Below are 25,122 nucleotides of genomic sequence, written 5' to 3'. Positions count from 1 at the left end.
CTTGGCTTGGATCTTAAACAATATTGTTATGTGGGCAAACTGATAACTTGTACATTGTTTCTTTTCAAAAGTCGGTAGAACTCAAAGTTATATTTATTGTACTTTCTAAGACGATTGAGCCGACAAAGAACTGTAAATGTATAAATTGAGGTTGCTTTCGTGATTAAGGGTATTCACTGGAGATTCTGTTTTACACAGAGCCCCATCTCTCACGGAGGCCTAGGGTCGGCCGAGATAGGCCGTTCCCGCACGGCACCACAGTCAATAAACCTGGTCAAGTTCCACACCGTACACCTGTTGTCGCCGTATTACTACGTAGCTGCACCCCTGCCCTTATTTTGATATTATGACATGATGGAGAATCCGAAGTTCCGGTAAGAAGACTGACATTTGGTCGTCAGCCACCTCTCGTCGCCAAGCGAGACAGCTCTACCAGAGGAGTGAAAATTCCCCGAGAACATGAAGTATTTTTTAAAGGAGATATTACATGGTGGAGGACCAAACCCGGTTTAAAAGTCTGCTCGGAAAATCGACCTGTCTCTTGACTGCTAAGCGAGTGGGTGAGTGATCCCCGTAACCAGACAGTAATCCCCGTAACCAGATCTACAAAGTGAGTTGCAGTTTAAAGCTGTTCCCTGAGCGAAGACCGTGTTGTCATCTTACACGAGCGATCCACGAAAAGAACAGTGAGTTGACTGTACGAATTAATTCGCCAGAAGTCGCTGTCAAATCCTAGAAATCAGAGGATTCAACGGGACGGCTGCAGCGATACAGACGAATTGAAGAAGATGCCTTACCAAGCGCACTTCGACGCTCAAAGCAGGGCCAAGTCCACTCCAGTCAGCTGTACCAAACCCAGAATGGAATCCGTAGCAAGAACTTTCCGTAGACCAACGTCTCCAGAGATGCCGTACATCTAGCGCCCCGACAACAAGGTAATATTCTAGTTCCACTGCGAAACCAACTTTAACCATGAGATGAAATATTCAACTAAAGAAGCAAACACGAACATTGAACTGTCGGACAATAGTCTGTATTGAACTTGTTTGAATTTAGTTTGTATAAGCTGATAGAGTGTTTTTAAAGTGATACTCTGAGTTTTTTTTCGTCCTTGCCAAAACGCTATATGATGTCATCAACGTATCTCCATTGGTGAAAATTCTGTTATTTTCTTTTTTACTAAAAAAAAAAACTTTTTAATTTGTGCCTTTTTGTTGGATTTCATCGCAAATTCTTCACACTCCCGACAGCATTTTTTTTTGTTTTGATGAAATGCTCCAGTCATCAACTTTATAAGCGCGGGGTTTATGTCTGTTAGAGCACCTAAACAAGGTTTTCTGTTGGTTGCCTATTAAGCATTTACATTTTGCGTCTTAGAATGACGATGCCGGTCTTTAGTCGCTGCTCCGATAGGGTGGTATTGCGCGGGCCAATCTTTGTCGTTTGAGCACCTTTAAACTGTTGTCATGTCCTTGACCGCAATTGTTTTTGTTCATGCGCGAGTGTCTATGAATTTGTTCTGTCTCTGATGAATATGACACGAGCTACTTTCAAGCCATTCGTTTCGCGATTCTTTTTTATTACTTGGAAACATTCTACCTGAATCTATGTGGCGATATTTTTGGTAGACATCGTTTTTTTTTCCCGTGGCTTTTTTGTTATTTTAAAATGTATACCGAGTAAGTTATGCGTAATTTATAGAGACAGCATTGGATTCACCAGCGACATTCCGATGGCAGAGCGACCAGTCGGACCCTGGGGGATAAATGAAGAAAGCGGCCTTGAGTAGCGAAAAACGCTAGTAATTTATCTTTTCTTTGAATCTGAAGAATGCGTAAGAGTAAAAGAAGTAATAAGTTAGAAATATTATATATGTTGCGAAATATTAGACATATTGCCATATTGCGAGATTTTAGAGTATTTTTCCTTTTGAAGCGTTCAACATGCAGTGTTCGTCAGCGATGATAAATGAATAGGCGTCCGAAAAATGGATAAACGCAAGTAGTTTGTCTAACATACACTGAGAACATGCCGTGTTTTTTTAATCTCTAGTCGCCGACACAATATCACATATAGATTCCCTTTTTTCTTATTTCCCTTTTTTGCGATATCAAACATTTCACCGATGCGAGAGCGTTCTTGTATATATTCGATCTAGCGTTTTGTATGCAAAGATATATTGTTCTGTTTTCGTTTCAATTACAAAGTTTGTCTTTACTTTTCACTGACTATTTTTACGATTGTTGGAAGTTTTACATGCTATTTTCTTGTGTATTTTGATATTTGCCATATTTCTATAATTTTCTCAGTTACCGAAAATTCAATTTCTAGAAAGTCGCTTAATTAAGGAATATTTGAGACACTTTTTAAGGCTTGAGGGCAAGCCTTTGTGGAAGAATGAACGATGTCATATTTCTATAATTTTCTCATTTGCTGCAATTTTACCTTCTTAAAAATCGCACGGGCGTGAGATTATGTCCCACATATCTTTCAAAATTGGCGCGAAGATGCATTTTCACAATTCTTTGTTCTAATTAAATGGCGCCGCCGTTCAGGAACCCGTATAGTATGAATTCTCATGATTATTCATAGATTCCCTTGTGTACAAAGTTGGACAATAGATCTTGGCTTGGATCTTAAACAATATTGTTATGTGGGCAAACTGATAACTTGTACATTGTTTCTTTTCAAAAGTCGGTAGAACTCAAAGTTATATTTATTGTACTTTCTAAGACGATTGAGCCGACAAAGAACTGTAAATGTATAAATTGAGGTTGCTTTCGTGATTAAGGGGTATTCACTGGAGATTCTGTTTTACACTGAGCCCCATCTCTCACGGAGGCCTAGGGTCGGCCCGAGATAGGCCGTTCCCGCACGGCACCACAGTCAATAAACCTGGTCAAGTTCCACACCGTACACCTGTTGTCGCCGTACGTTACTGCGTAGCTGCACCCCTGCCCTTACTTAATAATTATTACAGCATAGTATGAACTGGTATGCAAAGACTACAAGGAAAAGCAACTCAACATTCTAGTATCAAACGCTCTGCATCTTGTGAAAACAACAACATAGCAGTGAAAATTGTAATAGTGACCAGAAAAAGCTCTTCACAGACGAAAGGATAATTGCTTCAAACAAATGAAACTGCATGTTCAGAGAATGAAAACTAACATCATGGTCGTGAATGAAAATAAACAATGGCGGCCGTGACTGTGTAGTAAGACTATTCTATTTATGCGATGGGGTGACCAGGGTCAAAGAATGAAGAAAGTGCTGGAAAACGTGTCATTTCTTTACGATACTGTCACGGGAACACCAGTTTCCCATTGTTTTACCAGCTTCTAATAGTTTCTTTAATTTAAAAGCAATTTTACCAACTTAAACGACCAAATATGCTCTCCTAACCTTTCTGTATTTGAGTTAAACTAGGATAGGGGCTTATACACGGATATAAAGCATTTTCAAAAATCCTCTAAAATCAGCGGGATTATACACGAGCAGGAGTTAAAATCGGACGAGTACGGTAAGGGAGCATTCGTTATTTACGGGGAGGGGGGGCGGTGGAATTTGAGCGACAAATGAAACGTAAAAAGCGACCCCCCCTCCAAATCAAATTTCTAAAATTTGACCCCCCTCAATTCATCAATTGTAAAATGTGACCCCCCCCCCCCATGAAAAAAAAAATTCATCAGATTTGATTCATTAAACCCTTCGCACCCTGTGGCCCCGGGCTGAAAAAGTTTCCTCACATACTAGAGAATCAACATTTTTGGTGAAATGCAAAAATCAAATTTTTGCACACACATGAACTTGTAATCGCTGTAGTCTAATCAAGTACACTAATATCAATAATCAAGAGTACATAAATACACAGATTTAGCTAGTTTTATATTGGAAAAAATTATTCATAGTTTCCATATATACAAGATAGTGAATCAACATTTCGGTGACATTCCAAAATCAAATTTCTTGCACAAACATCCACTTGTTACCACCCTAGTCTAATCAAGTAATTAATATAAATAATCAAGCGTACATAAATACACAGATTTAACTAGTTATGTTATGGAAAAAAATTATTCATAGTTTCCTCTGACAAGATAGTGAATTAACAATTCGGTGAAATTCCAAAATCAAATTTCTTGCTCACACATGCACTGGTAACTACCCTAGTCTTATCAAGTACATTAATATCAATAATCAAGAGTCTATAAATGCACAGATTTAGCTAGTTTTGTATTTAAAAGAAATTATTCATAGCTTCTCATAGATTATGTATGGAGGACCTGTGTATTTTCTATTTTGCCTGGGAGTTCTTGTGTGTTATCACTGTATACCTAGGGAGTCCAAGACGGGAACTTTCCAGAGAGTGTTTTACGTTGCATGCTGCACTGGCACTGGAAGGTTTGAGTGTCAGCGTGTGCTTTTTAAGTCAGATATTTCTCTATTTTGAGTCTTACTCAAGTCAGCAGATATGTAAAGAAACCGGTGAGTGGCAGAGATCGAATTTTGTGCGGATCGGACAGTTTATTTAAACCCTACGCCATGCTCTACTTTAGTCGATGGAACGAACATTGCTCACACCAAAGGGTCCTCAGGCTCCGATGATGATGATGTTGTTGTTTTTATTATTGTTGTTGTTGTTGTTGATAGTATTTGCAGAAAAGAACAAAGTATGCGCTGCGAAATTCAATACAGCCTAACTATGTACATGTGCGTTGCAGCCTAACTATACTGTGCGTTGCAAATTCAATACAGCCTAACTATACATGTGCGTTGCAAATTCAATACAGCCGAACTATACATGTGCATTGTTGCCTAACTATACATGTGCGTTGCAAATTCAATACAGCCTAACATTACCCAAGGGTTGTCACTTCATTGCCACACACTTTTTTTCAATCGCCAAAAATGCACCTACCAAGCATCGAAATCGGTAAAATTCGATGTAGGGTCAAAGCACATTAGTCCTTCTCAATCATACTCAGACATTTTTACCTCTTGCCGATGAAAAGTCGACAAATCGGCAGGTTTTTCAATGCATCTAGTCGTCTCTTGATTCCAGATTTAAAAGGCCCCGCGAAAGATCTAGTCACGTGGGCGCATTTCAAATCGAACCAATAGCAGAGCTGGATGGGCCCAGCGCGAAAACCCGGCAGTAACGTAAGTTTCTTATGTCTTTTGAAGACTATGGGTGACACTGTCTGCGTGCGTCTGCGTATGAAATTCTGGTAACTTTAACAGTTCCAGTTCACCCATAGCAAGAGAACGTTCTTTCCAAAGACGTGAGAAACTTACGTTACTGCCGGGTTTTCACGTCGGGCCCATTCGTTCAGTACGTGCTCTGCTATTGGTTCAATTGAAATGCGCCCACGTGACTAGATCTTTCGCGGGGCCTTTTAAATCTGGAATCAAGAGACGACTAGATGCATTGAAAAACCTGCCGATTTGTCGACTTTTCATCGGCAAGAGGTAAAAATGTCTGAGTATGATTGAGAAGGACTAATGTGCTTTGACCCTACGTCGAATTTTACCAATTTCGATGCTTGCTAGGTGCATTTTTGGCGATTGAAAAAAAGTGTGTGGCAATGAAGTGACAACCCTTGGGTAATGTTAGGCTATATTGAATTTGCAACGCACATGTATAGTTAGGCTACAATGCACATGTATAGTTAGGCTGTATTGAATTTGCAACGCACATGTATAGTTAGGCTACAACGCACATGTATAGTTAGGCTGTATTGAATTTGCAACGCATAGTATAGTTAGGCTGCAACGCACATGTATAGTTAGGCTGTATTGAATTTTGCAGCGCATGTGTATAGTATACTATAAAGGCTGTATTGAATTTTGCAGTGCATGTGTATAGTTTGGCTGTATTGAATTTGCAACCCATACTTTGTTCTTTTCATCAAATACTATCAACAACAACAATAACAACAACAACAACTTTACTGAGTCCGATTATATTTTATTTTCCTTCATTTTTAATGTTTAATCATCATCATCGTCACCATCTGATCATCATCATCGGAGACTGAATTCCCTATGCTCACACAAGTGAAAGCCGTGCCGTATATTTGCAATATACGCACTGCTAAGATGATAATATCACCACAAGTTGAAAGCTGATCTTTCTGCAGCAAATTGTGTGTTAACTGTGAACTTTATTCCGTTTATGAGTTCAGTCAGATGTCTGAGATTGTCATGAGAACATTATTTATGATTGTTCCACTGAACTTTTGTCGATGCGCGGAGTTAGCAGAGTAAGACTTCAGATTAGTTCGGCATGTCCCGACCGGAAGTAAACAAAAGATGTAAGAATATTAGTAAGATGGCTGCTCCCGTGGTAGCTGAACTGGACGCTGCTTAGCAGTGAATTGCGTGTGTTGTCGCCGACTTTCATGTGCAGACATTACATGCACGGGACTTACAATTGTGCTCATCATCGAACATTAGTTAAAGTCGCATGTGAACTATTTGTGTTTCCCAGCCGCGTCGTCAAGTCTGAGGTACCTCTGCGGTACCGTTAAGTTTTCCATAGAAATTGTTAAGCATTTAGAAAGGGTTTGAACAGAGTTTTGTTCTGAAAGTGTGTTCGACTCCTGCCGTCGGGAGGTCGATCAGTACGGTTACTGTTACCATGGAGTAATATTTATAGTTTTGGGTACGGTTTTACTATTTTATATGTAGACCCCGATATTTGACACAATATATACAGAAGTTGTTTGTTACATTATATGACTGTGTGTTGGTTCCTCATTTCGGCAGATCGTCCATGTAGCCGACACGAACACGAAGTGTGTGTTACCGGCTATCAAAAACTATGAAAAATAGTAAAGAATGAGCTACAAAATCACTATCAGTTTTAAGTTGCAGGTAGAATAAGTCTGTGCCTTTGTAAAAAATACTAAAAAAATAGTAGAAAGTGAAGAACCAGCTGAAAGTTAGTTGAGGAGACCTTGACCGCATATCATTTGCATCTCATTGTCGGCTACATGGACTGTGTGCCCTCATTTTGGGCAATTTTTCATGCCCCATGCTGTGTAGCCCTGCGTACAGGTGTGTGCACGTGTGTTCCCAGCATTATATGGCCTCTACCACAGCCCTGCAATGGTCTTTGAACAGACTTGAGGTCTCTGCGGCCTGGATCTGGACCGCAATGAAGACTAAACGGTCTTTTTGGCCGAAATTCTGCTCTATTGGGGCAAAATCCTTCCCTGCCTACCTTTACCTCCTAACAATCCCAGAAAAGATGCGATTGACTTCTCCTAACGTCCAAAACCGCTCATTTTCTGAAACATAACATACTCGACAAGTTGTTTACCCATGGCGATCCCCATTTTGAATCTCGCTGCAGAGACCCCAGTTATCTCCACAGACCGTTGCAGGGCAGCGTGGTGGAGGCCGTATACGCCAGGAACACACAGACCTGTACTCAGGGCTACATGCTCTGTTGCTGCTCTAGAGAGGTTAATGCCAGTCTCGGACTTGTTGGCCCTGCTAGAGAAATAAATTTGGCTGAGCTTCGGTCGGTTATTATTCTGCCGTCTCGAAACATCGGTTACACAAGCAACATTTCGGTGAAATTCCAAAGTCAATTTTGTTTTCCATAACTCAACACAAACCTTTGTAAAATTTGACCCCCCCTTCAATCATTGATTGTAAAATTTGACCCCCCCTGAAAAGCGGTTTTGTAAAAGTCAACCCCCCCCCTGATTTCCACCGACCCCCCCCCTCCCCGTAAATAACGAATGCTCCCTAATTGTTTTCTTTAACCAGACAAAAAAAAGCTTATTTTTCTCAAAATTCTGTCCATGAAGTGAATTTTCTAGTTATTTAATATGAAAACTCACAGTTGTGTGGAAGTTTTGATAGTCGCTATGACAACAACTTCCCGGCTCTCGGCTCACGACACACTGTAGCTGTGCAATGGACCTTCTGTAGGGAGGAGACATAAAGACTATGTAACTGTGACTAATATATTATGATAAAAATGCAATGAAAATGCATTTCATCGCGCGGCCATCATTTCCTGTGCCTGTCATAGTACATCAGCTCAGACATTGAAACATTTTTACGGTCGTCTTTGTAATTTGCATAACAAAGTCATAGCCTTTCTGTGTCCAGCTGGGTTTGACTGCATTTAGCTCGTCCCAAAGTGACGGACATCGCGCGCCAAGTATTTCATGTCACAGGTTTTGGTAGTCCGTGTGGGCCACAGGCGTACGGAACGTTTCGTAGATCGTCGTCGGATGGAAAGTGACTAACACTGTGGGGCCAAAGGCCGAACCTCGGTACTACTGTATAAGCTTAATATTACCATTACCAAGGTATGTCACGGATAAATCGACCGGTGGACCGAAACAAACGAAATAAAGCATCTACCTCAAAAAAAATTACATCGACCGGTCGGAAATACCTTCAAACTTTCAAATCTTTACTCTGGTTACAGCATTTCTTTCAAATCTGCCAGTTAGGGGCGATAATTAACTGTCTGGCGAGTACTCGCACTTGCATTGCCACTTTGCCATTTTGAATAGTATTTTTACTCCCGAAAGCCTTTGCGAGTGGACGATTGACCCCGTGACCCCACAACCGCTAAATTCAACCATTAACCGTTAGGTAAATTTTATACTGTCATTGAATACAACTTCAGCTATCTGGCAACAAGGCAATCAACGCAAACCATGGGAAAGTTTATGCTTGTGAATCCCGCCATCTGACATTTGTAAACAAACTCTTCACAGAACAGCACGAAAACAATTTCCCAATTAACGAAAACCACACTTTTTTCAAATATTTCCACTTAAATAACTGGTTATAAAATTCAGTTCTGCTGTACTTGATAATTTAACCATGAATTTCTGATTTGATCAACAGTGGTTGAACTTTCTTGATAGTTTAAGATATTTTTATGGAAATAACTAAATTAATATATAATATATCCTTTAATATGATTTTCCATGGAAATATGTGCAAATATGCAAGCAAAAGCCATTTCGTTATTTTTCAAGTCAAATTACAGTCATTATTTCATTGCCACAAGTTCATTCTTTATGAAATATCTGTTGGGTTCTTACCCGTGTCAACTTGTCAGTTGCAGGAAATTTCTTGCAAGGGTGGGTGGGTCCCTTGCAAGAAATTTCTTGCAAGGGACACACCCACCCTTGCAAGAAATTTCCTGCAACTGTTAGCCGTGTCCGTTGCAAGAAATTTCTTGCATGGATGGGTGGTGTCAATTGCAAGAAATTTCTTGCATGGATGGGTGTGTCCCTTGTAAGAAATTTCTTGCATAGTTGGGTGTGTCCCTTGTAAGAAATTTCTTGCATGGATGGGTGTGTCCCTTGCAAGAAATTTCTTGCATGGATGGGTGTGTCCCTTGCAAGAAATTTCTTGCATGGATGGGTGTGTCCCTTGTAAGAAATTTCTTGCATGGATGGGTGTGTCCCTTGCAAGAAATTTCTTGCATGGATGGGTGTGTCCCTTGTAAGAAATTTCTTGCATGGATGGGTGTGTCCCTTGTAAGAAATTTCTTGCATGGTTGGGTGTGTCCCTTGCAAGAAATTTCTTGCATGGATGGGTGTGTCCCTTGTAAGAAATTTCTTGCATGGTTGGTTGTGTTTGTTGCAAGAAATTTCTTGATTTGTACACAGGGGGTTGTCTACATGTCCGTCCCCAAGGGTGGGTAGGTGTTTCGTTGTATCGCTAATAAAGATATATTCTACCAGCCTTTGGTGTTTCGGTCTTAGCTTAGCACTGCCCTTGACAATCTTGCGTATACGTTTTATCAACATGCTGCGTCTATTATCTGATGAGTTTGAGTGCCTAATTAGCCAAAGTAACCAAGGGTAAATTACTAATCTGTGGACGCTCTCATCAGATTATCACCGGATTAACTTTGACAAAGTCAACAACGAACGCACCAGCAAGGTATAACTTCAGTTATACCTTGCTGGTGCGTACGTTGTTGACTCTGTCAAAGTTAATCCGGTGATAATCTGGTGACTGCGTCCACAGATTAGTAATTTACCTCGTTTACTTTGGCAAATTAGGCACTCAAACTCCTCAGATAATACCGGTAGACTAAATTACTACCCTTGCTTGCCTTAGCGAATTACGCAATCAAACTGGTAAGATAATAGACGCAACACAGTGACGAAACTTCGCTAAAGATTGTCAAAGGACGTAAATACGAAAAAAGAAATCGCTACAAAACCAGCGCTAACATAAGACAAAGACACCAAAGCTGCAAAGAAAGGTTGGTAATATAACTCTTTATTGGCAATATATATCATAGTAAAACATATTAAAATAAAATAAACCATAGCAGGAAGAACCCTGTTCTTAGACAAGACACCCCTACCCCTGGGGACTGACTTTGTTGCAATTCCCTATGATTTGTATGAGAACTAACTTTGAATGACCACATAAACGAAAGAAGTCCCATGTGTTTTAGTGGAAATTCCTGTAAATCTATTTCATAATTGCCATCGATGCTTTTTATGCAACAATTATAGGCTTTCCAGTACAAAACCCATTAAGTGTAAGATAACACACAAAAATATTGGTTTGAAAACCATAAATGTCACATTGTGATTTTTTCGTTGTGAATTTTTCTGTGATTGAGTACAGATATCAACATTTCTTTGAAATTTTTGAATTTTAATTTTAAACAAATTTGTGATCAGTTTTACATTTGTAATTTGTAAAAATGTTTACACCATTGATCAGTGTTGATTTTTTTCACCATACTTGAAAGTATGGGATTTCTTGCCAAATGCTTTAAAATTAATGTTTTCCTCATAAATATCAGCAATGGAATATGCAAAGGCAACTAAAGCAAAAATTACTTCTCCAAATCTGAACATCTTCATAATCTCACTGATATTTTTACTTTTTTAAAATGAAAATTCATGAAATTTCAGGTTTTCGGCTAAAGGGAAATCGTTTTCGTGCTGTTACAGGGTCTCACAGGGTCTTCGGCATTCGTGAAGAGTTTGTTTACAAATGTCAGCTGGCGAGATTCACAAGCATAAACTTTCCCATGGTTTGCGTTGATTGTCTTGTTGCCTGATAGCTGAAGTTGTATTCACTGAGAGAATGAAATTTACCTAACGGTTAACGGTTGAATTTAGCGGTTGTGGGGTCACGGGGTCACTCGTCCACTCCCAAAGGCTTTCGGGAGTAAAACAGCTATTCAAAATGGCGGAGTGGCAATGCAAGTGCGAGTATTCGCCGGACAGTCAATTATCGCCCATAACTGGCAGATTTGAAAGAATTCTGTAACCAGAGTAAAGATTTGAAAGTTTGAAGGTATTTCCGACCGCTCGATGTGATTTTTTTGAGGTAGATGCTTATTTCGTTTGTTTTCGGGCCATCGGTCGATATTTCCGTGACATACCTTGTATTCTTATACAGTACCGAGGTTCGGCCTTCGGCCTCACAGTACAGTGTCAGTCACTTCCCATCCGACGACGATCTAGGAAACATTCCGTACGCCTGTGGACTGCACCTCCAAAAACACCAGCCCTCCCCGCTGTAATTCGTCCCTAGCATAACAATTGAACCAACTGTTATGTAAATTAGCTGATACTGTTTTAGTTATCTCTGGGGAGAATACCGCAGTGGTTGGGGGGAGGGTCAAGTTTTAGAATGTCGGACAAGGGGGAGGGTCACATTTTAGACAGGAGGATAGGGGGAGGGTGACATTTTACGGTACAGGTGTGCGCGAAATTCCCCCAGCCCATCCCCCTGTAATTACTGAAAGCTCCCTAACGGTTAAATCCGTTCGGAGACGAGCTCAGAAGATGCGAAAGTCAACGCTTGCTGTATTAAGTGTCTCGAGAAAATATCTGCTCCTGGTTATAAGGACCTGAAGCAATCTTATTTAAAGATTCTATGGCCGGTCGAGAAAAAAGGCCGATACAGGACTATAAGTTTTGGATCTTTATGTAACGTTTCATCTTTCTGCTCTGCAGGCAACCAAACGGACAGAGCCAGGCTTTTACCCAGGCTCTTTGGATGTACCGCGTCACCCGTGAATTTGGACCTGCCGTAGCAAAGTCATTCGGCGACGCTTACGAAATGTGTGCGATGGGTCTCGTCGGCGAGAGGCTGATGAACCTATTCAACGATGAGGTCGGCAGAGTTATGGCCAAGGACGCTACGAATAATGGACTGAGTGACATCAACTTGATTTTGAACTCGCTCCAGGAGGGCGCCCTGCAGACATGGCCCGATCCCTCATCTGTTTCAATGGTGTATCTTGCATCGAAATGTAAAAGCAATACGAAGATCGTTTTAAATGCCCGACACAGTGTGCCCTGCGTATATTTACAGACATCCATGTTGATGATAACGATGATGACGCCGTTACGAAGAAGTCGCCGCCGCCGCCAACAGAGACAACGACGACCACGACCACGACGATGACAATGATATGATGACGACGATGATGATGTTTACCTGATGCCGTATGTTGTGGGTTCGAATCCGATTAAAAACTAGCCGTATTTTCTATCCTGGGTTGGTAACTCTGCTGGTGGACAGAATTGTCCCCAAGGTTATCATTCGCCCAGTTAAAGCGATGAAATTCGTTTCTCCGCCTCGATAAAGTTTGTATGTGCGATGTGTGATAGTGAGCATGCGTGCGTGAGTGTTTCACGAACTCTACAACGTGTGGAGCGGTCTCAGTCAGAAAAATGTAACAACTTATCCGGCTATTGAACCACTCTTTTTGGGAGTGGAGATTTAGCCGAGCGGTTCTCTCTGTGGCCTCTCCGCTGGGCGACTGATGCCGTATGTTGTGGGTTCGAACCCGATTGACAACTAGCCGTATTTACATTTAACCTGTTACAAGTACCCTCAATAGTCTACCAGGTTAATAACAACGAACTACATCATTCTACTGAAAATCAAATACATGATATCATAGCTCTCTTAAGGCTACAGTGAATCAGTAAATCCTTCCTTGTACAAATCTATGAAGATTTTTCGTCGCTATTTCATGCAGATAAAAGTCCTATTATTTTATATTTTCTTTTTATTTCACGGCTTCGTTTTGGAAAACAGCGTATGAATTACATTATCAAATAACATTATCTATCATTTTCGTCGGACATGTTTCGCAGGCGTTTTCATGATGAGAAATGAAATCGTTATAAGCTGGCTTGAAAATTCAATCAGAGACATGTTTATGATTCGATGGAAAACAAAGCACTGTCAAGGTGCGGAGTGGATAAGTACGCACGTGTAATCAAAAGCACGGGAACCTAAACACTCTGTTGTAGTTGTAAGAACCTCTGGCTGAAAATGCAAACTCCCTCCGATAGAGCATGCTCAAATGACCGTCTTTCATATATAATGTAATTATATTTTCTGCAATCACCCTTTCCTAGATCCTCTGCACTGCCAGAGCAAGCAACACAGCACGGTAGAGCTATAGACGGAAGGAAAAATAATTGATGGACGATGATAGCTGACTCGTTTAGCTAAATTTCAAATTCCGCATGGAAGTCGCTTCCTTTGAGCCATTCTGTGTACCCCTGGTCGAATTTCTCGTTGTCTGCCATGCTGAAGACCGCTTTCCACCCGCCAACCTTCCCTGATGAGAGAGAAATGTCATTGATGAAATGCTTGAAGATTTGAGTGTGTTGTCAGTTTATTGGTATCGAGGTGCCGGACTGTACCTAGTGGTTGTGCAGTGTCAGCCAGTTCCATCGACTGGTTTATAGAAATAATTTACTATCATTTGTGCATCTTCATAGCTTGGTCAGGTACTCACATGTATTTGAAGGTCATTTGCAGAATGAATGTTTTAGAAATCTATGCGGGAAGGAAATGGTTGCGCGTCGGTCTTAACCAGTTCCCCATTTCTTTAGTCTAGGATCTAGTCGTAGTTTCATTAAGTTTCTGGTGTCTGAAACTGCGTCAGTATGTTCCTGGAGTCTGAAAATGTGGCTGGGTTCCAGGCTGCATGTCTATAAACGCTAAAATATTGCTCAAAACCAAGAAGCTGCATAAAATCAATGGGTAGGATGTATTTCTATGCGATATATCGGAAGAAGGTTAGATGGGAATGGAATATTTTCATCACATTTAGATGGTCTGCTCACTGCTATACAGATCATATACCAACACAAAAAAATGCAATATTGTCACCATTGCTTGTCGGCTACGTAAAACTGTAAGTCACGACGACACATGTACCTGCAAATTTCAGGTCAGAATTTTGGACCCCACTGCTAGGGACAGAGGTCTGAAAATGATTACGTATTTACCTTTCCGTACAAACGGTGAGGCCTCTGCTGGATCCACTTTCAAGACATTGACGCAATAGTCATTCTTTCTGGCTGCAGGATTTTTCTTCATACTTTCAAAACTGCAATGGTCGGCGATTTTCTTCACTACGTCGTCATCTAGTTCCTTTTCGAGGAATTTCGCAAGTTTCGAAACACTGCCTGCCAAGTCCTGGTGAACATTGCAAAGAAAAACACCATTTTGAGTTTTCTGCTCATGGAGTGACCGACACGTGTTTATTGACATAACAGTCGCTTCAACCGTAGACATCAGAAGCGAGATCTCGCTTCAATCTACCGTCTATCAGGCATTTTCTACCGCCTTGAGTTGAAGAACGATGCTCGGAGAAATCAGACACACACACATGCTGGAAGATTTGATCAAGCAAATCACAGAAACTTGCATCGTGTACCTTCGATGCCTTACATAAGCTCTGTCATTTTCCTCAAGAGGTATAAATAAGAACTCAGTTTTTTCTGGTTTGCTCTGAAATGGGGGGCCAAGGTATTCAGACACTAGTATCACAGTGCCACCAAGAGTGTTAAATCTTAATTGCCAGGCAAAGACACAGAATAAATCTGGTTGTGCCCCGATGCAGTGAATTCAGTGGTTTTTTTTTAATTTAAATCACTGACTGATACGAAATTGGGAATTGGTAACTCTAGGAACATCTGCAGTAAAAAGGTTAAATTATATGTCCCTGTTAAACTCATGATGAATAAAAATTATTTTAATCGAGATTTACGGTGAATGACTCAGCAAAAATAAAACGCCCAAAACAGAAAAAAGATACGTGAATTTTGTTTCTCACTTTGTACACATTCACAACATCGCCTCACTCTATATTATCAAGGAACTGCGCTTGATGTACTCAGATATCCAAGCCAGTCGAAAATATCCAATCATTAATATAAACAGTTCCGCTCTCTATGGAACAGTTTAATCCGCCATGTAATTACAAGCATAGACCTTCTGTTTAGAGTCTATGGTACAAGCGACAACTTGTGGACTATGAGCGCTATTCAAGAGTAAACTTTGTACAACACACAAATGAAGACCCCAAACGAGTTTATCCAAATACGGGCAACCGACCAGCGGTCCGCGATGTGTAAAACAATTATGTATGAACGTAGAAGGTGCTTCTCCATTAGCATTACATTTGACGTGCTAGTAAATCGAGACATATAAAAAGTAATAGGAATACCAACCCTTTTCATTTCTTCAAAGGTAACGAAAAACACATTCGGTTCAAGTCGCTTGTTCCACCATGTCAGAACGTGCTTTGGCCACGTTGACCCGTCATCTACATATGATCGACAACATGAATTTTACAGTGGCTGTCATATTATCGTCATCGTGTAGGAGGGCGGTGCAAGTGAATGAACTTTTCAAATATGATAAACTAGTGTAATTGATACTGTGTTATAATTGCGACCAGTGAACATCTATGGTGTTCAGACAAGTAGTAAGCGATATTTTGGGTGTCGAATATTACGGGTGACATCAGACAATGATTGTTGTGATTAAGGTGAAGATACATGTATATTAAAACTGACGACACATATTCCGTTGATGTTTATGATGACAATGATGATGGTGATGACGATGACGATGATGATGATGATGATGATGATGATGATGATGATTATGATGATGATGATGATCATGATGATGATGATGATGATGATGATGATGATGACTACAGCGACAATGGATATGATAATAATTGATCGATCGATCGATAATGAGTTGTTTTACGCGGGAAATAGCCCATACATTACTGTTCTTAAACCGTAGCTTTGGAAGAATAGAGAACCTACAAAAAAGCTCGTCAAGTAAGATTTCGCTGTCGCCTGATCGCGGTTTAGTGATGGTGACCGCCCCAGGCCATAACGTCACAAAAGTAATATGAAAATTATTATGAGACTGTATCGTGACTTACGTATGACGGTTTGGGTTCCATTGCTGGCGTTCATGAAGTCCGGGAGGAAGTCACTGAAACTATCGTATAATTTCTTGTTGATCAGCGGTAGTTCCTTCTGTACAAAGTGGAAGGTGGAAACAGCGACATCTTTCGGATTCCTGGCCACGTATATCACCTGCAGATGGGGATCAATAATTTCATGCAAATGGTAAGAGTACTTCTTTTCGTTTTCCGAACTGTAAAACCTGTGCTCAATTCGTTGGCGCGTTCTGGAGTTATACACTGACGCTAAAACACAGTCCCTCTACTTGCGTTGAACGGACTGTTGTAAAAAGAATGAGATATCGAAGAGCCACCGTAAAACCTCGAGAAAGTTGAATTATATTGCACTAGCCTTCGCCTGTTGGAGAAAATACGGGAACCCCTTTTTACTTCATTTTGCATAGAGCATATTATGTACACTTTTCATAAGTAACTCACAGCCCATTTACATCTCTGGTATCCTTTTGTCTTTTTTCTGGCTCTAGTACTTGGTTCGTATATTACTAGTATGCATATTGATGAGCACTTTTTTGAAGTTTCTGCAGCGGAGGACTTCGTCACCACTGATAATACTTAACCACTGTGGCTAGGGCAATTGCGAAGTCAACAGTTCGAATACATTATGATCGATAAACGTGCAAATGGAAATCATAAAGGTCGGTTTTCAATGAAGGCAGACAAATAGAGAAACAGACTAGCAACGCGGCATGCCTTTTGTTCCAAGATCGTCTCGGTAGATTATGGCCTTTTCATATTAAAATGAGCTTCAAAGGTGTTAAACTTTTTGGAGTTTTTGTTTGTGGTTGATAATTGCACGAGATTATGCAAAAAATACGACGAGATGGCATCGTGCTGCCAGTCGCGAAGCAACCATAGTTACTTTGTGAGCTCTCAGGGCAGAATCACTGCTTCACGCCAATCACAACATAACACGCCAGCAGTTTAATAAAAATGTCCTTCCTTGACGAACGTGTAAAAGACGGTATGACTGACCATTGAATAAAACCAGACAGTATCGATAAAAGACTTTCAAATTTGGTTCAAACGCACTCATTATATATTCATAAAAATATGAGAGGAATTTTTAAAATGGTAAAACTCACTTTCCTGAAGCTCAAAGCACTCCCGTTTTCGCCAGCACGCCAATTCCGCTCAGCATCACAGGACAACAACAACACAAACTTTGCCGAACATACTTTCGCTTAACAATTGGCGAAAATCCGAAAATTACCGAATGCATGGTCGGCACTGTTCGGAAAAGAGAGGCGAGAGCTACCTGAGGCGAGGCGAATATAGATGGTTACGTAACCGCTTCACACCTTGAACAATACCTGTTGCTAGTCTGTTTTTCTATTTGTCTGTGCTTGTGTTCAGGTACACGGCAAAGGCGAAGGCCTCAGTAACCGAGAAAAGGGAGAACCTAACGACAAGCGACTGTGGGGCAGGAATACCCATTGTACGTGTGCTGAGTATCCGTCTGTTCTGCAACTAGAGAGCTAGATTGTCGAAAGTACATTGTGCCTTTTTTGTCTATCATTGGTGTAGTCTGTCGCACATACTAGGATTGGGGATTGGCAAGCGCCAACGGCGAGAGCTTGAGAACTTGAAACACAAGGGACTGTTCTCATCTGCTGCGCCCTCAACGACAATAAAAGGGAAAATCCTATTGTAAGGGACTGGACTCAAATTACAGGGGGGCGGTGTTTTTTGGGGGAGGGTCGCCATTTTTCGCGCAAGCATTTTTTAAGGGTCATAAAATTTGTGCAAGCCTATGGGGGGAGGGTCACCTTTTTATGCATCAAAGCTGAAATTGCATGTGCACGTATTAAAGAATATGGAATACTGAAAAAAAGAAAAAATGCCTCCTGACACTCATTTTCTGTCATTTCCATTTTCGGCAAGCCCTTCGGGTGCAAGTTTAAGGGTAATAAACAATGTATTGATGATCCAAGCACCCATATTTATTTAAGTTGTCATGATTTCTACTTCTCCTCTATTGTACATATAAACTGCCCCTATAATGACACTTTCAATAACAATTTGGGAGATCACTTATTTTATATCATTCTCCATTGACAATCCATTGGGTATAGGTCGGTGTCAAATGTTCATTAAGCTGTATGTACATTTTTCATTTTTTGAGGACATTGACAGAATACAAACTATTCAGAATAGTGCAAAATGTCATCAATAACAACTGGAAGCTTCAGGTCGAACAACTTTTGAATAACAATTTAGGATCAGATAACCTACGAGTTATTTGTAGTTTCCTCATAGCCTACAATGTATAGTGAATCAACATTCGGTGAAATTCCAAAATCATATTTCTTGCACAACCATGGACTTGAAACCACTGTAGTCTAATCATGAACATTAATACTAATAATTAGGTGTACATAAATGCACAGATTTACCTAGTTTTGTATTGGAAAAAAATATTCATAGTTTCATCATAGGCTGCCATGCGTAGTGAATGGACATTTCAGTGAAATTCCAAATCAAATTTGTTGCACAACCATTGACTTGAAACCACTCTAGTCTAATCATGAACAGTAATACCAATAATTAGGTGTGCATATATGCACAGATTTACCTAGCTTTGTATTGGAAAAAAATATTCATAGTTTCATCATAGGCTGCCATGCATAGTGAATGGACATTATGGATGAAATCTAAAAATTACATTTTTTGTACATGCACGCACTTTTTACCTGCCACTTCAAGCAAAGTACATTTACATGAATTATCACACACTTATGATTTGATATTTTTTGGACAAAGCGTTATATCAGCCGCATTTTGCCTTCTTTTGGGAGGGGACTTCAAAAGTATAGCAAGTCAGGAGGTCTTTCCCACATTGCGGGTTTGTTGGGGGGTATTGAGAAACAGGGGAGGGTCACTTATTTTCATGCACGGATAAGGGGGAGGGTCACTAATTTTGTGCATGAACTTTTGAAGGGTCATTATTTTGATGCAGCGGTTTTTCGAAAAACACCGGCCCACCCCCACCCCCACCCCCCTGTAATTTATGTCCAGTCCCTAACCCAAAGGAGAGAAAATGATTGACTGGTGAAACGGGGCGTTGGTAAGCCAGTCACGGCATGGTCTGCTGGAAACAGTACACCAACGCGACATGCACGGCGACGGCGATGGAGCTTGACCACAGCAAAGCCTTGGTAGAACTCAGGTATTCGCGCTGCAAATAAAAGACTTTCAGAGACAAGTTATTGACGGTTATGCTGCCTCTACCTCCGCCCTGTTCCCGACATCATATCTCATGAATAATTAATAGCAAGCCAAATCCTGCTAAGGAGGACAGTCCTCATGCCTTCCGCACTCCCGGTAATGCCTGTGGCATTTCCAGCTCTCACCTTTAGCGCTACCCTTGCGAATCCCACATACATCAATAATAGACGGAAAAGGCATGAGGGACTGTCGACAGTCTCGAGAGCGCCCTGCGCTTAAAACGATGCACGGTTTAGCATCAAGGAATGGAAGGAGCAGACACACCCATGGTGCCAATTATCTCTCTATTCTGTAACGGGAGCGTCGGGCTAGAACATTGCTTGGCCTCCTTGATCAAGATGTCCGGGGATCGATCACTCAATAAATGGGTATTTTCTTTAGTGATGGAGCCGAATGGCGGGTGAGAAAGCTTAATCCAAGCGGCAGCTCAATCCTCTTGTTGCAGAACAGAAAGATGATCTATAGCCCAATGCATGGGTATGCCTGCCCCTTCCTTTCCCTCATGGTGAACCATGGAGGTGAAAAAGACATTCTTTTTTACCACCATGGATAATTAATGCAGTCATCATTATTTCCATTGTGTACGTTCATTTAGTCAGTGATTTAGTATTAATGTATTCGTACCGTGGGCCTGGCGAAGATCCGAGTGCCAGTAGACTATAAATATAAATATAAGCCCCTGAACAAATTCTGTACCTTCGGTTTACTTTTCTTCAATTTGCGTAGGAAGGAACTCGGGCCGCAAATGTGACACGATTATCCTAGGAGACGGTTGGGTGTTGAGGTCGAACCCTTCAGGCAGGCCAAAGTATGTGGTAACCCCACTCATGCCAGGCTGGTTCGGAGAAATTACGAATTCTATGTAGGGCGCCCTCACATCTGGTGGCACTTTATTGATTGCGTCAATATCTCCTCCATTCATCACCAAGGGAACAACTTCTTTCATCCATGTTGTCCCTGCACTCAAAGTGAAGGTCGAAGAAAATTGAAAAATAATAAATACTAAATAAATCAGAGGCAACCGCCCAGCTGAAATGTAACCAGCCACGGTGTCTCCACGTGTACGTAAGCTTACATTTAAAGCCCCATTTCATTTTACTTACCAAAATAATACCAAACGAACATTATTTGGTTCTTAAGTTGTGCGTTCATCGCCAATGTTTGATAAACGCTCTGTGGTCAAACTTAGGTAAGCATTTTCTCAAAAGGTGCACTTTCTCAAACCATCTTGTCGGGAAAAAATGGAAAAGACACAGCTAAAGGGGGCGTAGCATTCTGAGGCTGTATACAAAATTCAAATTTGAGGGCAAAGTGGTTTGTTTGTAGCTATACCCCGTTATGATTTTCAAGTTCCCTCCCGCCTACATATGTTCCCAATTCCCTACCAGGAATTTTTCTCACTTTTCCTCTCTCCGTCACAAAAGCTGCCTGCTTCCCATCACAAAAGTTCCCACAGCCTCTACCTGTCACATCATGATTTTGGAGTCCCATGAGGAAACCTCGAAATCAATCGAATCCTGCCCCTGTCCCCGCCCATCCGACTGCCCCTCCCCCGATAAGCAAAATGACAAAATTTCCCACATACGACAAACATTTTCCCGCCTGCTCCTTCGGTGTGGAAGCGAGATAGATAGGCTCGCCTTCCAGCTCGGGAACACCTTTTTACAGTAAAGCTTCCTTGTCTGTCGTTGATAAATAGTTTTTGACTCCATGAATACAGGATAAGGACCTTGTTGCCATTTTTTGGTCTACACCTCGAGGACTGTTCGAATCCGAGGGACGTGGAGCTTTATTTCGTCCCAGTCCCTTAGCTTCTCTATACGTATGTTGAATGTAACTTTAAGAGCGAGACACTGCTGAGCACCTCAACTCTTATTATTACACCGAATCCCTAATCTGAACGATGATTTTGCACGCCAACCTCTGTGTATTTCTTTTTCTTTGAAATCCGATAGCTATAAGACATGACTATTAGCCTTCAAAATCTTTGGCTGTCCTAAGGCTGCGATCACAAATAATGGGGAGCTGGAGTAATTGCGATTGAAATCTTTTTTTTTTTTCAGATCCCCAATACCCAAAAAAAAATTGAAGTCCCCTCCCCAATATATGTGCTCAAATGTTATTACCAGTTTGTAGAGCCATATTCCTAGGCAAGTTCTTAAATTGATTAATTTGGAATACATCAGCGGACTTTTTGTTTTTTTCAGTCGAAGCCGACTTGAGTTAATCCTACTCAGGTCAGGTCAATGGCACCTGCTGAAGAGTACACAAAATGACAATCATGAGAGAGTATGCAAATTGTGAATTCCTGCCTACCTTTTGCAAAGTCTTGAAAAACTGAGCACAGTGACCTATCGAAAAAAATATTTCTTTTCAAAAGTACAAGACATGTGACTTAGATGCTTTTACAACAGTTCTGCAAAATTGACAATATAGGAAGGTTAAATATTCCATCAAATAAACGTTTTGATCTCTGAAGTTTTGTGTGTAATCATGGCAAATTTGACAAAAAATAAATAATTACATTTAGTCACACATTTTTTCATTTAAATTAAAGTCTTTAACATTCAAAGTTTTACTTAAATTTGTGTCATTATAAGATTAAAATGTGAACATTTCATTCATACTGCATGGACTTGAACGGTTTCAAATATGGTTTCCGTCAAAAACGTTGACTTTTCATTGTGCCAACACAGCCCTTGTGGAAAATCAAGCATGTTGAACTCATCGTTTTTCAATATTTGATTATTCTAATATGCCAGAATTCAAAACTCCCATGTTGAACTGTCCAGTATTCAGCTTGCCAACACAGCCCTTGTATGTGTCGCGTGCATTTGTATCATTGACATATAACTTTCAGTCTGGACTCTAACTCAATTATCATCCAATATTTATATGTACAGGCTTTGTCGACAAACTGAATATTGCTTCACCATGCTGTAGGGAGATAGCAAGAAACTGCATTTGATACATTGCATAGAAATATTATTATCAACAGTTGCAGCTTTTGCCCCATTACGAAGCCTATTTGTCTTTTTGCGATAATTTAATGGGATTCATACATTTTTAGATTTTTTCGAGATAAAAGTCATGAACTGCTACAAAATGGTTCCAGCTCCCTTCCCCATCCGCCACCATTCCACCAGTATTTACGACTGTAAGGCAATTTTTAACTTCATTTCCATAGACAACTTATGTCCATGGACATTGTATAAAGTAAACTTTATTGGAGTGTGTTCGCCAAAGGCGTCTGCCCGTTAAGAGGGTTATGGGTAATACATAAAATATATTTATTGTATTACGTAAGGTAAACTGTATTGTAGTGGGCCACCAAGGGTGGCCCGCCGGTAAAGAGGGTCGATCATGGCCATTGCATAAAGTAAACTTTACTGGACAGGGCCGCTGAAGGCGTCCGGCCACAGGGGCTCATAAGTGGTTATTGAAGTCAATCTTACAGAGTTTTTCTTTCTTTTTAAATGTTACAAATAAACCACTGCAGCTGAAGAGCACAACATTTGTGTAGCTGTCTTTTGTGTAGCTTGTATTGGCATGTATAGTGCGCCCTCAATGGGTGTGTGATCATATTTAAATACGACCTTTAGTTCCGTGACCTCTAGCCAATTCCTCTGGCCATGCCTACTGGCCATGCGTACAGACGTCGCTGTGTTTACTGTAAATTAGTACAGTAAGCATAGTGAGGGCAGGCGGGAAGTAGGCATGGCTAGAGCCGGGCCTTGAGGTCACGGAACTAAAGGTCACATTTACGAGGACGCACTATACATGCCAATACACGCTACAAAAAAGACAGCTACACAAGTGTTGTGCTCTTCAGCTGGATTATTTGTAACATTGAAAAAGAAAGAAAAACGCTGTAATATTGACTTAAATAGGCACTTATGAGGCCCTGTGGTCCGGCCGTTAAGATGGTCATGGGGTATTACATAAAGTCAATTATTGTAGTGGGCCGCCGTAGGTGGCCCGCCGGTAAAGAGGGTCGATCATGGCCATTGTGTGAAGTAAACCTAATTGGAGTGTGCCGCCAAAGGCGTCTACCCATTAAGAGGGTCATGGGTAATACATAACGTATATTTTATTGTAGTGGGCCGCCACAGGCGGCCCGCCTGGTAAAGAGGGTCGATCATGGCCATGGCATAAAGTGAACTTTATTGTAGGTGTTATGTTTTTGAAAATGTTGTGACCCCCCTTTCCTACCAGTGAAAAAGCGATGCCCCCCCCCCTTCGCGGATTCCAAAATTACGATTACCCCCCTGGATTTTGCCGCCCCCCCCCGGCCGTAAAAACTGAACGGTCCCTAAGTTTCATGTGTGCGCTGATGACTTCATTCAATTGTTTCCATAGCGAAAATATCGACCCCGGCGTAGTCGTCATCATTATCTGTCATGATGTGATTTGTGTATCATTCACACTGCTATGTCGAGCAAACAACACAGCTATGTGTTACCATTTTACCATCGATGCGACCTATTTAAACTGGGCAATTTTACATGTAAACCCCTTTAACATAATCAAAATGACAGCGACTTGGTAAAGGTACCCCAGTAGGACGCGGTTTCGAACGAAAATTGTATGCCAGCCGATGTGCGGCCGTGCTCGCTTCAGGGTTTATTTGCGTAACTATTACATGGACTCACCAGATTTAGGGTACGTCAGAACAAATATATCGTCTGACCGAACCTCAAAGTTCCTAATCTTGTCCACGTCAATGGACATTCCTGAGTTTTCGATCGTCTCGGCGTCAACCATCGTGGACGAGTCGAGCTGATATTAATTCAAACTTTGATCTTTGATACAATTGCGCGGTGAAGAAATGGGTGCGAGGCGTTTTGTACCTTCTGCTGCGAACACGTCACTGCTGCCTTCAACAACCGGCGAGTTCAGGCACTTTGACCTTTTTTGTATTCACAGACAGGTCATCCGAAATTCACCCTACCAGTTTGACAAGTTCCTACACGGTTGCTGGTTCCCCTTCGGTAAGAGACTGGACAGCAATTACGGGGTTTTTTTTGTTTTGTTTTGTTGTTTTTTTATGGGGGGTTATATATATATATATATATATATATATATATATATATATATATATATCAGAGCTCGAAATTAGTCGTAGTCCGGCGTCCACAGACTACAATCTTTTCCCTTGGGCTAGCAAAGTCCATGAAAGGGTAGCCCACATGGACCAGCAAAGCGGGACATGAAATTCAGTCAGTACCTGGCGTGCCATGTCCGGTCTTTCACTTTTGGACGGGCTAAATGCAGTCAAACCCGAGCTGGGTACAGCAAGGCCAGACTATGACTTTGTTTTGCAAATTACAAAGACGACCTTGCAATGGAACTTTGCAACAAAGTGTCAATATCTCAACTGATGCACTTGGATGACAGGCACAGAAAATGATGGCTATGAAAACGTATTCTCATATCATTTTGATCAAAATGTATCAATCACAAATTCCTTCCTACTACAGAAAGCCCATGACGGAGCCTCCCTTTAAAAGGGCGCGAAGCTATGGCGGCGTTCATTGTCTAAGTGGACACAAAACAGGCAACACGCGGGCACACGCTCCAGAAAATGCCACTTTTTAGGTTTTTTTCCG

At 41.0% G+C, this 25,122-nt stretch overlaps 1 protein-coding gene across 1 annotated transcript; it reads right to left on the bottom strand.

Moving 5' to 3' along the window:
* Positions 1–13,486: 13,486 nt before the first annotated feature.
* Positions 13,487–24,519, bottom strand: LOC139150686 (sulfotransferase 1E1-like). The gene is made up of 7 exons (XM_070723113.1): positions 24,166–24,519; positions 20,221–20,470; positions 19,639–19,651; positions 16,244–16,400; positions 15,510–15,604; positions 14,283–14,472; positions 13,487–13,606 (listed from the first exon to the last, which is right to left on the bottom strand). Exons 1-7 carry the CDS (start codon positions 24,275–24,277, stop codon positions 13,494–13,496), a joined length of 930 nt encoding a protein of 309 aa, XP_070579214.1. The 5' UTR covers positions 24,278–24,519; the 3' UTR covers positions 13,487–13,493.
* Between the last annotated feature and the right edge of the window lie 603 nt (positions 24,520–25,122).

This window comes from Ptychodera flava, chromosome 14, assembly GCF_041260155.1.
Source record: "Ptychodera flava strain L36383 chromosome 14, AS_Pfla_20210202, whole genome shotgun sequence".
In the NCBI taxonomy this organism is placed as follows: domain Eukaryota; kingdom Metazoa; phylum Hemichordata; class Enteropneusta; family Ptychoderidae; genus Ptychodera; species Ptychodera flava.
The sequence above is the reverse complement of the archived record's forward strand: the minus strand, read 5'-3'. Positions and strand labels throughout refer to the sequence as shown.

What these genes read in the sequence shown, in the direction of transcription:
- LOC139150686 (XM_070723113.1), bottom strand. Translation starts at nt 24,277, where the DNA reads ATGGTTGACGCCGAGACGATCGAAAACTCAGGAATGTCCATTGACGTG. An exon ending in TCTGACGTACCCTAAATCTG is followed by an intron (nt 20,471 to 24,165) that starts GTGAGTCCATGT and finishes CTTTGAGTGCAG; the next exon opens with GGACAACATGGATGAAAGAA. An exon ending in TGGAACCCAAACCGTCATAC is followed by an intron (nt 15,605 to 16,243) that starts GTAAGTCACGAT and finishes GATCATATGTAG; the next exon opens with ATGACGGGTCAACGTGGCCA.